The sequence below is a fragment of the Puma concolor genome, chromosome D1, assembly GCF_028749965.1.
Source record: "Puma concolor isolate L17-30 chromosome D1, mPumCon1.1.hap2, whole genome shotgun sequence".
In the NCBI taxonomy this organism is placed as follows: Eukaryota; Metazoa; Chordata; class Mammalia; order Carnivora; family Felidae; genus Puma; species Puma concolor.
This window is the reverse complement of record NC_141676.1, coordinates 16,390,591-16,405,245: the sequence shown is the minus strand read 5'-3', so window position 1 is coordinate 16,405,245 and position 14,655 is coordinate 16,390,591. Positions and strand designations below refer to the sequence as shown.

General features: G+C 41.0%; 1 protein-coding gene across 3 annotated transcripts in view; it reads left to right on the top strand.

The window, feature by feature from the left end:
* The first annotated feature begins 298 nt into the window (after window positions 1-298).
* DDB2 (damage specific DNA binding protein 2) overlaps window positions 299-14,655 on the top strand; it is a 20,328-nt gene continuing 5,971 nt past the window's right edge. For all 3 annotated transcript variants that reach the window (XM_025929081.2, XM_086677508.1, XM_086677509.1), the window contains exons 1-3: window positions 299-545; window positions 1,680-1,816; window positions 2,201-2,392. In XM_025929081.2, coding sequence (XP_025784866.1) covers window positions 419-545; window positions 1,680-1,816; window positions 2,201-2,392 — 456 coding nt within the window. In that variant the 5' untranslated portion in view covers window positions 299-418. The remainder of the gene's footprint in view (window positions 546-1,679; window positions 1,817-2,200; window positions 2,393-14,655) is intronic.

The window sequence follows — 14,655 nt, the reverse complement described above, 5'->3', positions numbered from 1 at the left end:
GAAAGGGCGTGATCACCAATTAAAAGGCAGAGAAGGCGGAGCCGAAGCCTTGATTGGCACCTGGTCTCCTGTGGACTGGCTGAGGCCTGGCAACGCGGAGTCTGAAGAGGCTTCAAGTTGGGTGCTCTAGCCGTGGCGGCCATCTTTATTTCTGGCAGATCAGCTGATGGGCACCAACGCGCCCAATTTAGAGGCGAGGCGTTGGGTCTTTTTCTAGGGAGCCCATGAGCCCCTCCCCTCGCGTGCCTCTCTGAGACGGGGCGGGCCGGAGCAGGAAGCCAGATTGAACGCAGTGAGGCTGTTTGGCGGGAAGTTGGCTTAGTTCCCTGGTCCCCGCCTAGTTTCTCCCCAGAGGCTTCTCAATCTTCCCTCCTTGATCTCGGCATAGGGCACAGTACCCTTTCGCACGGAGGACGCGATGGCTCCCAGGAAACGCCCAGAAACCCAGAAGACCCCCGAGGTGGTTGTGCGCCCCAAGACCAGGAGGAGCAGAAGCCCCCGGGAGCTGGAGCCCGAGGCCAAGAAGCTCTGTGTGAAGGGCCCCGGTACTGCCTGCGCCTGCTGCTTTAATAATTCCGCCTTTGGGGGTTCTCACGCAGGAGGCTGGAGTGGGGGGGTGGGTGCTGTTGGTTTCCTGAGGCTATCCCAAGTTTTAAGGATGCCTTGGGCTGTGCATTTTTCCGCAGGTCCTTTGACACCACAGAGCTTGGGCTTAACCCCTCTCAGGTGATGGGAAGAGGCAGATGAGCTCCATTACATAAGACACAACGGACTTTTCAAATTCCTGTGTACCAGGATTTTTACACACTGAGGACTGCTTAAAATAATCCTACCTTGCCTGGTGGTGCGTGTGGTGAATTTCGGTAGTCATGGTTGCTAGCTGTGTGTCCTTGGTTTCCGCTGTGAGAATCTTCAATTTCCTTCCGTAGAAAACTCATTCTCTGAGGTTTATTGGGGCTTGAACCTGGGGCTATAAGGATTGGGTGGGCACAAAACACTGGAGCAGGGTGTTGTTGATGAAGTGTTTTTTGTCCCTAAGAAAAAGGAATTAATCGGTTGTCAAGAGGCTGGATTCATAGAAACCAGATCCTCAAGTACATCTTTATTCCTATTCTAAGTGGATCTATCTCTCCAAAAGTAGCCAGGCCAGACCCTCCGGATCCTGCTGGTTTCCCAAAGAACAGATTGGACTTGGGGCGAACAACTGGTCACCTCTACATTATTTTAATATAGGATTTAAAGATACTTCTCTTCCCAGTCACTTCTACCATGCTATCCTAAAATCTTTTTATTTTACATGATATGTGATTTTTAAATTGTCACCCAACCCTACCATGAGTTTTCCAACCTACTGGGAAGAGTTCTGTGTATACTTTACTCTTGGGTGTTTCTTTGGTTCCGTTCTCAGAAACCCTGCAAGGGTTTGTTTTCATATTATTTCATATTTAGCTTCACTTCCGAATTACTATTGGGGGAGTGTTTGGGGCAAGGGGCTGAATCCCTACTCACTATATTTTGTGCTGGCTGAGACTGAGCAGACCATGGAAAGGCCTTAAGAGGTAATGAGAGAGATTGGCTATGTAGAATGGAACAACAAAGCTTTCTTTCTGAGATTTCAGCAGGAAACCCTTCCGTGCGTGAGAGCAGAGAGGAAAATATGTGTCTGTTCTGCTTGGCAGGTTCTAGCAGAAGATTTGACTCAGGCTGCCTTTGGGCGGGGTTGGCTAGCCTTCAGGTCCCGCCATCATACACCAGCATCGTCAGGGCCCTTCACCACCATAAGCTGGGCAAAGCTGCCTGGCCATCACTACAGCAGGTGAGGCATTTCCTGGCTGAAGTGCTCGAGTTTCCCTCGTACCTTTTTACTATTGGGATGTTCTAAAATTAGATGCTCGGTTGGTTCAGCAGGTTGTCAGAGTGGTCAGATCACCTCTACCTTGGTGACTGACCTACTGGGCATTCAGCCAAGTAGAAAAGTCTTATGCTGTAAAGGTCCCATCTGGAATGCACTCTGCCCCCTTGCTTTCCAAGATTAGTTCATGCACATTGCAAATATTTTCACACACAGAGCCAGGCAGTTCACTTTCCTTTGGGGTGGGGAGGACTTGGCCCTAAGGCTCATCTATGGAGGAGGCAGAGATTGACAATTTACCCAGGACTTGGATTTTAACTCAACTTAATTTTTTTTTCTCTGTGTCAGGGTCTCCAGCAGTCCTTTGTGCACTCTCTGACTTCTTACCGGATATTCCAAAAGGCTGCCCCTTTTGACAGGAGGGCCACATCCTTGGCATGGCACCCAACTCACCCCAGCACCCTGGCTGTGGGTTCCAAAGGGGGAGATATCATGCTCTGGAACTTTGGCATAAAGGACAAACCCACCTTCATTAAAGGGGTGAGCAGTTCCCTGTGCCAGACAATAGTGCTGAAGAAGTGTTTGTTGAAGGGATGGAGAATTATCCAGTAACAAGGAGATGACTGGGATCAAAGTAACTAGGTATTTTCAAACAAGGAGATGGTGATGATACTCAAATCTTCATTGAGTGCCAGCCCTTAAAATATTAGAAGGTATAAAATGTTGGCCACCCTGTTGTAAGTTATCACATAGAACAGAATCCGAGCCCCTTCTTTTCTCTTGCCCTCATCTTCTGCTGTCTTTCCTCACTTCCTATGCTTTAGCCACACAAGCTATTTTTATTCCTAAACCTGCGTCATTGCTCTTGCTTTTCTCTTTGACTGGAGTGCTCTTTCTCTTGGTTTTCTCATGGCTGGCTCCCTTCAGCCATGACCATTCAGGTCTTGACTTGGTGTACTTCTTCAAACAGCTTTCGCTGACCACTCTGTCTAAAGTAGTCTCTACTTGACTCATTCACTCTGGTTCATTACCCTGCTTCATTTCCCCCACCGACAATGTTTATCAATATCTGAAATGTTTCACTTATTTGAGTGTCTTTGCCCATACAAATGTCTTTGGAAAGTAAGCTCCACGATAAGAGGGACCTTGTCTTTCTGGTTTACTACCATATCCCCAGTGCCTCGAACAATGTTTGGCCTAGAGTAGTAGCTGCTTTATTATATTTGTTGAATGAGTGAGGGCCTTGAAGTATAACTGGGTAGATGGGATATATACATACAAGATAACTTGCAATATAGATGCTAAATGCTACAGAATGTGAGAGAAGGAAGAACCCCTTGTGAATTAGAGTCAACAGAGAAGGCTCATGGATGAGTGGGGAGTGAGGAGGAATAATATTTAGGTAAATGGAGAGAAAAAGGACAAGCAGAGTGTGTTCAGGGCAAAGTTTGGCATAGCGCTTTCTAGGGATGGCCTTAATCGTGTTAATGTTTATCATCAATTGCTGAGGGGTGAAGGTGTTGGCCCCTCTACCAAAAAGAAGAGCTTTATTGTTATTTACTTATTTTTTCAGCTATAATATTGCCAGTTTATTTATTTTTATAATTATTTATTCATTTATTTATTTTTAATTTACATCCAAGTTAGTTAGCATGTAGTGCAACAATGATTTCAGGAGTAGATTCCAGTGATTCATCCCCTACATATAACACACAGTGCTCATCCCAACAAGTGTCTTCCTTAATGCCCTTTACCCATTTAGCCCATCCCCCAACCCACAACCCTCCAGCAACCCTTGGTTTGTTCTCTATATTTAAGAGTCTCTTATGTTTTGTCCCCCTCCCTTTTTTATATTATTTTTCCTTCCCTTCCCTTAGGTTCATTGTTTTGTATCTTAAATTCCTCATATGAGTGAAGTCATATGATATTTGTCTTTCCCTGACTGACTAATTTCGCTCAGCAGAATACCCTCTAGTTCCATTCATGTAGTTGCAAATGGCAAGATTTCATTCTTTTTGATTGCTGTGTAATAATACTCCATTGTATATATATATATACATATATATATATACATATATATATATATATATATATATATATATACACACACACCACATCTTCTTTATCCATTCATCTGTTGATGGACATTTGGACTCTTTCCATACTTCAGCTATTGTCGATAGCACTGCTGTAAACATTGGGGTGCATGTGCCCCTTCGAAACAGCAACCTATATCGCTTGGATAAATACCTAATAGTGTAATTGTTGGATCATAGAGTAGTTCTATTTTTAATCTTTTGGGGAACCTCCATACTGTTTTCCAGACTGGCTGCACCAGTTTGCATTCCCACCAGCAGTGCAAAAGAGATCCTCTTTCTCCGCATCCTCGCCAACATCTGTTGTTGCCTGAGGTCTTAATTTTAGCCACTCTGACTGGTGTGAGGTGGTATCTCACTGTGGTTTTAATTTGTATTTCCCTGATGATAAGTGACGTTGAGCGTCTTTTCATGTGTCTGTTAGCCATCAGGATGTCTTTGGAGAAGTGTCTGTTTGTGTCTTTTGCCCATTTCTTCATGGGATTATTTGTTTTTTGGGTGTTGAGTTTGGTAAGTTCTTCATGGATTTTGGATACTAACCTTTTATCTGATATGTCATTTGCAAATATCTTCTTCCATTCCATCAGTTGCCTTTTAGTTTTGCCGATTGTTTCCTTCACTGTGCGGAAGCTTTTTATTTTGATGAGATCCAGATAGTTCATTTTTGAAAAGAGAAAACCTTTCGTTTGCCCAGATGGAGGCTAACAAATGGAGGACTCTATTGTAAAAAGTGACACTCGGGGCTTAGAGCAGCAGCCACAGACTCACAGGCCTTAAAAAGCCAAAGAGAAAAAAAGAGTGATAGATGATGGGATCAGTGGTAAACAGGAGATGGTTGACAGGCAAGAATCTAGGTCTCGTGGTATCAGGTTTGATTTTTTCAAATGAACCCTGAAATCTTGATTTTTTTTTTTACATGAAATGTTCTGATTTTTAAAAATTGTGATGGAATACACAAAACGTACCATCTTGACCATTTTTAAGTGTATAGTCCAGTGGTGTTAAGTATATTGGAATTCTTGTATAGCCAGTCTCCAGAAGGTAAAACTGCAAAAGTGTTTGCAAAAGTGAAATTCTGTGCCCACTAACACTAACTCCCCATTCTTCCCTCTTCCTGTCCTTGGCAACCACCATTCTACTTTCTGTCTTTATGATTTTGACACTCTCATGAGTATCTCATATAAGTGGAACTATACAATATTTATCTGTTGGCTTATCTCACTTCATATAATGTCCTCTGGGCTCATCCATGTTGTAGCAGGTGTCAGAATTTCCTTTTTAAGGCTGAGTAATATCCCACTTCATATATATACCACATTTTGCTTATCCATTGATCTGTTGATGGACACTTGGGTTGCTTCTACCTTTTGGCTGCTGTGAATAATGCTGCTATGGACATGGGTGTACAAATCTCTCTTCAGGTCCCTGCTTTCAGTTCTTTTGGGCATATACCCAGAAGTGGAATAGAAGAGACAGACAAGGCCAGTGATGAACCCAGGATGAGTTTTCTTAAGTGGAGGCTCCAAAGCAGCCCATCAGAAAAAGCCAGGTTAGACAGCCTTGGGATGAGATGGATGTTCAAGAAAACAGGTGCTTGAAGCCAGAAGAAAGGCAGCCAGAGAAATGCTGTGCCCAGAGTTTGGCTTCCTGCCCAGCTGGTGAGACAGGTGACCACCAGAAGGGGCAGTTTTAAATTGAAGTCAAAACCCAGAACTCAGGCAGGAAGAGATTTGTTTTGTTTTGGTTTTTTCCCCTGGGAATCTAGGACATGGGAATAGAGAAATTTAAGAAGTACCTAAGGGTGTCCTCAGGGAAGAGCCACCTGACGAAAAGGAGAATGACATCTGCTTTGAACTTGTGCCAGGCTGAGACTGCTTTTGGTTTACATCACCCTTTATTATAATGTGCATTTAAGTGATGTTTCCTCACACCATGGTGGAGATTGGCCTGGACATTTGAATTTTTGGATTAGCAAGACGCTAGATTGGAACAGAAGAAGGGTATGGTGGTCTGGAGAACTGCCTGTCTTTACTCCCAGATACTGACAGAAAGTTGATTTGGCACCAGTGACTGGAGGAGAAGCAGTGCCTCATTTTGTCACTTCTTTTGTCCTCTGACCTTGGCTCTGACCTTTACATCTTCAGGCCCTTGGCAGGGAAACACATTACATTTTCAAAATGAAGATAACTTAGTTTTACTCTTATTATAAAATGATCTTTGGGGCGCCTGGGTGGCTCAGTTGGTTAAGTGTCCGACTTCTGCTCAGGTCACGATCTCACACTTTTTGAGTTTGAGCCCCATGTCCAGCTCTGTGCTGACAGCTCAGAGTCTGGAGCCTGCGTCAGATTCTGTATCTTACCCAAGTAAATAAGTGTACTTACTATTTTGAGAGAGAGAGAGCGCACGTGCAAGCAGGGAAGGAGCAGAGAGACTTATTTAAAAAAAAATAATTGTGAGGGTGCCTAGATGGCTCAGGTAGTTAAGCACCCGAGTCTTGATTTTAGCTCAGGTCATGATCTTACGGTTGTTGGTTGGTGAGATCCAGCTCTCTGTCGAGCTCCGTGCTGAGCGGGGAGCCTGCTTAGGATTCTCTCTCTGCCCCTCCCCTGTTCACATGCACACTCTCTCTCTTTCTCAAAATAAATAAATGAACATTAAAAATAAAAATAGGGGTGCCGGGTGGCTCAGTTGCTTAAGTGTCCAACTTTGGCTTAGGTCATGATCTCACGGTTCGTGAGTTCAAGCCCCGTGTTGGGCTCTGTGATGACAGCTCAGAACCTGGAGCCTGCTACTGATTCTGTGTCTCCCTCTGTCTCTGCCCCTCCCCCACTCACACTCTGTCTCTCTCTTTCTCAAAAATAAATGAACATTGAAAAAAAATTTTTTTAAATAAAAATAAAAATGATTGTGATTTGTTTGGTGTGTTTTTCTATATGTTTCTCCTGTTTGGGGTTCACTGAACTTCTTGGATCTATGGGTTTGTCATCAAATTTGGAAAATTCTAGGTCATCATTTCTTCAAATAGTTTCTCCCCTCTTTTTTTTTTTTTTTCCTCTGGGACTCCAATTACATACATGTTAGGCTACTAGGTATTGTCCTGCAGGTCATTGATTAACACTTTATTTTTTATTTTTTTTTTAAATTTTTTTTTTTTCAACGTTTATTTATTTTTGGGACAGAGAGAGACAGAGCATGAACGGGGGAGGAGCAGAGAGAGAGGGAGACACAGAATCGGAAACAGGCTCCAGGCTCTGAGCCATCAGCCCAGAGCCTGACGCGGGGCTCGAACTCACGGACCGCGAGATCGTGACCTGGCTGAAGTCGGACGCCCAACCGACTGCGCCACCCAGGCGCCCCAACACTTTATTTTTTAATCCCCTCCCCCTCATTTTATTTTGCATAGCTTCAACCGCATGTCTCAACTTCATTGATCGTCTACATCTAATCTGCTATTAATCCCATCCAATGTCTTTTTCTTTTCAGATACTGTATATCATCTCTAGAAGCTTAATTTAGGCCTTTTAAAATATCTTCCATTTCTTTTTTCATGTTCATTATTTCCTCTACTTTTCTTGACCATATAGAATATATTTATAACACTTGTTTCAATGTTTTTAATTCTATCATCTGTGTCACTTGTAAGGGTGTTTGTATTCACTGAGCTTTCTTCTGGTTATAAGTTCTATTTTCCTGCTTCTTTGCATGCCTGGTAATTTCTCATTGGATGCCAGACATTGTGAATTTTACATTGTTGGATGTTGGATTTTGTTGTATTCTTTTAAATATTGTTGGGCTTTGTTCTGGGACACAAGTACTTATAACCAGTTTGATACCTTCAAGACTTGCTTTTAAGCTTTGTTAATATAGTTACTATATTAGTTTCCTATTGATTCTATAACAGATTATCACAGTCTTGGTATCTTACAACAAAACAATTTTATTCTCTTACAGTTCTGGAGGTCAGAAATCTGAAATCATTTTTCTGAACAAATGTCAACACGTTGGCAAGGCTGGTTCTTTCTCAAGTTTCTGAGGGGAGAATTTGTTTCCTTGCTTTTTTCAGCTTCTTGTGGCCATCTGAACTCCTGAGCTGTGGTTTCTTCCATCTTAAAAGTGCGTCACTGCAATTTCTGCTTCTGTGATCACATTGCTTTCTTTTCTGACTGACTCCCCCTGTGTTGCTCTTATAAAGACTATTTGATTTCGATTATATCAGTCCCACCCAGACAATCCAAAATAATCTCCCCATCTCAATATCCTTAACTTAACCACATATGCACAATCCCTTTTGTCATCTAGAGTATTATTCATGGGGTCCATGGATTAGGGCATGGACATCTTGGGGACCATTATTTAATCTACCCCAGTTAGCATGGATTTAAGGAAGCCTATAGTCTAGGTATAAGTTGGCCTCATCCTGAGGCAATACTCTTCTGAAGACTCAATGTTCTGTATATTAAGTCTTTTCATTCTGGATGGTGAGAATACAGACTATTCTGAGGATTCTCCCCTATTTATTCATGGTGTTTCTCCCCACTCCCCTCCCAGCCTTGGGTAGTTTCCTCATACCCATTTACACATTAATACTTACCCAAAAGACTTGAGGGGATCCTTGTGAAAATCTCCAGAATGTCCCCTCTGTGTGTCTCCTCCCCAGAATTTTGCCCACAAATTCTTGCTATGTTGGCTTTCCTAAAATTCTGTCTTCTCAACTCAGTGAGACTGCTAGGCTGTGTGTGTCCTCCCTCTCGGTCTTGCTGCCTGGGTACTTTCTCCAAGTGCTAAGCTGGGACAGTTGTAGGACTATCTCTTTTGCTTGCCTCCTGTCTTGTGCTGCCTGCTGTCTAATCTCTGAGAACCTATTTCACTTTTCTTGTCCATTTTCTTAGTTGTTTAAGACAGGAAGATATACCTGTTTTCTGACACTCCATCATGGTTGGGAACAGAAATTCCCATTCATTGTAATAGTTTATCTGAGGATTTAACATTTTTGTCCTACACAGTCTTGTCACCTACAAATCACAAGAGTTGGGTTTCTTTCTTTACTATTCTTATACTTCTTTTTTGCCTTGTTCCATTGTCTTATTCTAGTACATTGCTGAATATTGACTCTAGCAGACATGCTTGTCTTATTCTTGATCATAGAAGGCTTTTATATTTTATCATTGAGCATGATTTCTTCTACTTTCTATTGTAAAATACACATAACATAAAATTAACCAGTTTTTAAAAGTTTGTTTCATTTTTAAAAAAATTTTAAAGTTAATTTGTTTTCAGAGAGAGAGAGAGAGAAAGAGAGATGTGGGAGGGGCAGAGAGAGAGAGACAGAGAGAGAATCCTAAGCAGGTTCTGCACAGTCAGTGCAGAGCCTGATGTGGGCTCAAACCCACGAACTGCAAGATCATGACCCGAGCTGAAACCAAGAGTCGGATGCTTAACTGACTGAGCCAGCCAGGCGTCTCCCCATTTTAACCATTTTAAGTGTACAATTCAGTGGCATTAAGTACTTTCACATTGTTGTGCAACTATCACCACAACCATCTTTAGAACTTGTACATCTTCCCAAAATAAAACTCTGTACCATTAAACAAAGACTCTTTATTACCCTCCCCTATATGCACTAATCTGCCTTCTGTCTCTAAAAATTTGAGTATTTGCGGCACCTGGTGGCTCAGTCGGTTGAGCGTCCAACTTCGGCTCAGGTCATAATCTTGTGGTCCGTGAGTTCAAGCCCCACGTCGAGCTCTGTGCTGACAGCTCAGAGCCTGGAGCCTGTTTCTGATTCTGTGTCTCCCTCTCTCTCTCTGCCCCTCCCCCACTCACTGTCTATCTCTGTCTCTCAAAAATAAATAAACATTAAAAAAATATTTAAAAATTTGACTATTCGGGTACTTCATATAAATGGAATCATGCAATATTTTTCTTTTTGGGTCTGGCTTCTTTCATTTAGCATAATGTTTTCAAGGTTCATCTATGTTGTAGCATGGATCAGTACTTCATTACTTTTTTATAGCTGAATAATGGTCCATCATACGGATTTGCCACATTTCATTTATCCAGTCATCTGTTGATGGACGTTTGGGTTGTTTCCACCTTTTGCTATTATGAATGCAACTGCTGTGAATGTATGTGTACAAGTTTTTGTTTGAATACCTGTTTTTACTTCTTTTGGGTATATGCATGGGAGCTTGTTTGTGTTTTAAAATTGTCTGTTTTTTAATATCCCTTATCAGATTATGTAAATTCCCCCTTTTATTTCTGGTTTGCCAGAAGCTCTTGTGAATGAAATTGTATCTCATCAAATACTTTTTTGTATCTCTTGAGATCAGCATATGATTTTTCCCCTTTATTCTCCTAATGTGATAAGCTACACCAATTGATTTTGTGTGTTTGTTTTGGTTTATTAATTATATTCCAATTTTTCACTTAAATTTTCTTTTTTTCTCATTTCTTAAAACCTTTCCAATTTTATCATCTCCAGCAAGTAATACTGCTTCTTAAAAATCATGGTAAAAGCACATAACATTTATCACTGAACATTAAAAAAAAAAAAAAAAATATATATATATATATATATATATATATATATATATATAATTTGTTTTAAGTTTATCTATTTTGAGAGAGAGAGAGAGAGACTGTATGAGCAGGGGAGGAGCAGAGAGAGAGGAAAACAGAATCCCAAGCAGGCTCTGCACTATCAGTGTGGAGCCCGACATGGGGCTTCTTGAATCCACGAACCATGAAATCATGACCTGAGCTGAAGTCAAGAGCCAGACGCTTAACTGACTGAGCCACCCAGGTGCCCCTATATACATACATTTTTCTAAGTTTATTTGTTTTTTGAGAGAGAAAAAGTGTGTGTGTGTGTGTGTGTGTGTGTGTGTGTGCATGAGTGAGTGAGGGAGGGGCAGAGAGAGAAGGAGCAAGAGAATCCCAAGCAGGCTCCATGCTGTCAGCTCAGAGCCTGACACCAGTCTCAAACTCATGAACTGTGAGATCATGACCTGAGTCAAAATCAAGAGTGGGACACTTAACCAGCTCAGCCACCCAGACACCCCAATCACCAAAACATTTTTAAGTGTACAGTAGGGTTAACTATATTCACATTATTATATAACAGAACTCTAGAACTTTTTCATTGTGTAAAACCGAAACTGTATACCCATCGGATAAGTTCCTCATTTTCCCCTTCCCTCAGCCCTTGGCAACCGCAATTAAGGCTTTCTGTTTCTATGAGTTAGAACTGCTTTAGATACCCCTAAGTTTTGATGGGCTTATTGTGGTTACATAGGAGAATGTTCTGCGTAGGAAATACACAGTAGAGTATTTGAGGGTGATTGGACATCAAGCTGGTAATTTATTATCAAATGCTTCCAGAAAAGCAGTTCTTTGTGCTAGTCTTGCAACTTTTCGAAGAGTTTGAGATGGTTGGAAAACAACAACAACAAAAGACTGATATTATTTCTTCCTTAAATGTTTAGTGTATTCAACAGTGAAGCTACCAGGATCTGGAATTTACTTTGCAAGAACATTTTTAGTTGTGAATACAATGCCTTTAATCAGACTATTCTGATTTTCTCTTTCATTTTCCATCCGTTTAGCAAATTCTAGGGATTTCCCCATTTCATCTAAGTTTTCAAATTTATTGGCATAAGATTGTTTATTATATCCTCTTATTATTGTTTAAAATGTCTAAGATTTCTACTGATGTCCCTTTTTTGATCTATTACATTGGTTATTTGTGACTTCTGTCTGGTCAGTCTCACCAGGGATTTATCAATTTTAGTAGTATTTTCGTTGAACCAACTTTTGTTTGTGGATTTTCCCACAGTATATTTGTTTTCTGTTTTATTCATTTCTATTCAATCTCCTACTTTGTTTTCCTGTTACTTTCATACCTTCTTGAGATGGATGTTTGAATCATTGATTTTTAGCCTTCTTTTATTATGGATAATGCTTCTATGAATATTTGTGTTCAAGTTTTCATGTGAACATACTTATTCATTTCTCTTGGGTATATGCCTATATGCCCAAGAGTGTACATTGATGAGACACACAGTAACTTTATGTTTAAGTTTTTGAGGAACTGCCAAACAGTTTTCCGGAGCGACTTCTCCATTTCACATTCCCACCAGCAGTGTAGGAGGGCTTCAACTTCTCCACATCCTTAACAACATTTGTGGGTTTTTTTCCAGCTTTATTGAGGTATAACTGACGAATAAAAATTGTGCATATTTAAGGTGTACAGTGTGAAGTTTTAACATATATGTACTTGCAAATGATTACCATGGTCAAGCGAATTCATCACCTCACATATTACCTTGTGTGCGTGCCACGAGCTGAGAACATTTAAGATCAACTCTCTTAGTAAATTTCAAACATATAACATACTGTTAATAACTGTAGTCACCGTGCTGTCCGTTAGAACTCCAGAACTTACTCATCCTGCATAATTGACACTTTGTACCCTATCTCCTCCAGCCCCAAGCCCCTAGGCAACCACCATTCTACTCAGCTTTTATGAGTTCCATCTCTTTAGAGTTCACATATAAGTAAGATCATGCAGTATTTGTCTTTCTGTGTCTGACTTATTTCACTTAGCATAGCATCCTCCTGGTTCATCCTGGTTGTCACAAATGGCAGGATTTCCTTCTTTTTAAAGGCTCAATAATATTCCATTTATATACATACAACATTTTCTGTATCTCTTCATCTGTCTACAGACACTGAGGTTGTTTTCCTATCTTGGCTACTGTGAATAATGCTGCAGTGAACACAGGAGGGACGATAACACTTTGAGAAGCTTATTTCATTTCCTTTGGATATATACCCAGAAGTGGGATTACTGGATCACATGGTATTTCTAAATTTTCTGAGGAACCCCCATGCTGTTTTCTGCAGTGCCTCTACCAACTTACATTCCCATCAACAGTGTACAAGAGTACCTTGTTCTCTACCCCTTTGCTGGTACCTGTTATCTTCTGTTGTTTCGATAATAGCATTCTTTTTTTTCTTTTAGTGTTTATTTATTTATTTTTGAAAGAGAGAGAGTGAGTTGGGGAGGGGCAGAGAGAGAGGGAGACACAGAATCTGAAGCAGGCTCCAGGCTCTGAGCTGTCAGCACAGAGCCCAAAGCAGGGCTCGAAATCACAAACCATGAGATCATGACCTGAGCCGAAGTCAGTGCTTAACCAACTGAGCCACCCAGGTGCCCCTGATAATAGCTATTCTAGCAAGTTTAAGGTGATATAGCTCATTGTAGTTTTGATTTGCATTTCCCTGATGTCAGGATTAGTGATGTTGAGCACCTTTGCACATACCTGTTGGCCATTTGTGTGTCTTCTTTGGAGAAATGTCTATTTAGGTCCTTTGCCCATTGTTTAGGTTATTTGGGGGAGACTTTTGGGTTTTGCTATAGAGTTCCTTATATTTTTTTATATTAACTTCTTATCAGATACAGTATGCGAATATTTTCTCCCATTTTATGGGTTGTCTTTTCACCACCTGTAATTGTCTTTTTTTTTTTTAATGTTTATTTATTTTGAGAGAGAGCATGAGCACGGGAGGGGCAGAGAGAGAGGGGGAGAGAGAATCCCAAGCAGGCTTTGCATTATTAGCACAGAGCCTGATGTGGAGCTTGATCTCACAAACTGAATCGTGACCTGAGCTGAAATCAAGAGTCAGATGCTTAATCAACTGAGTCACCCAGATATCCCTAATTGTCTATCTTTTTTATTATAGCCATCCCAGAGGGTGTGAAATAGTATCTCATGTTGACTAATGATGTTGAGCATCTTTTCATGTGCTCCTGGCCATTTGCATGTCTTTGGAAAAATGTCTGTTCAAATCCTATGTCCATTTTAAAATTAGGTCTATTTTTAAAAAATGTATTTTAATCACAATTATTTTGTGTGCGTAGGTATGTATGTATGTATTTAAGTAGGGTCCATGCCCAGCATCAGGCTTGAACTCATGACCCCAAGATCAGGAGTCAGATGTTCCACCGACTGAGCCAGCCAGGTGCCTAATCACAATTATTTTAAAGCCTATATATAACAGCTCCAATATCTGTATCTCCTGTATCTTTCAAATGTTGTTTTTTCCTCTTCGTTTTTGTTTATTTGGCCTTATCTTCTGATATGCCGGATGATTTTAGAGGTAATGCCAAATATTGCATATGAAAACTTGTAGAGATAATTTTGAGTTTTGGGTAGTGATGTTTTCCTCTAGAGACAATTTTTTTTTTTTCTCCATCGGATCATCTCAATCCAATGAGTTTAAAATTATTTGAATCTGGACTTCACGTTTTGTGAAGGTCAGGCTATTTCTAGTTTGCTCTTATTTCGAGAGTGTCTAGGATCTTAACTAAAAGCTGGGGTTTTTTTCTAAGACCTCTCCTTCTTGGCAAGTCTGAACTCCAGTTCTGCCTCTCTTGCCGTGTGAGACTGGCAGAACCGCAGCCCAGCTTCTCAGCCTTGAAGCCACCTACCACTTTCATATCAGCTTGTCTGCAGTTTGGTTTCTCTGCTTCAAAGCCACAGCCTTCTAATCTGCATAGACCTCAAGGGGTAAAGCAGCATCCAAATGTCAGGTCCATCTTTCTGCTTCTTTCTCTGGGATGTTGGTCTTCAAGTCCCGGATGCCTTGATAGCTCTCCATTGACTTCAGAAACTTTTCTTTAAAGACATTTATTTTGGAGGTGCC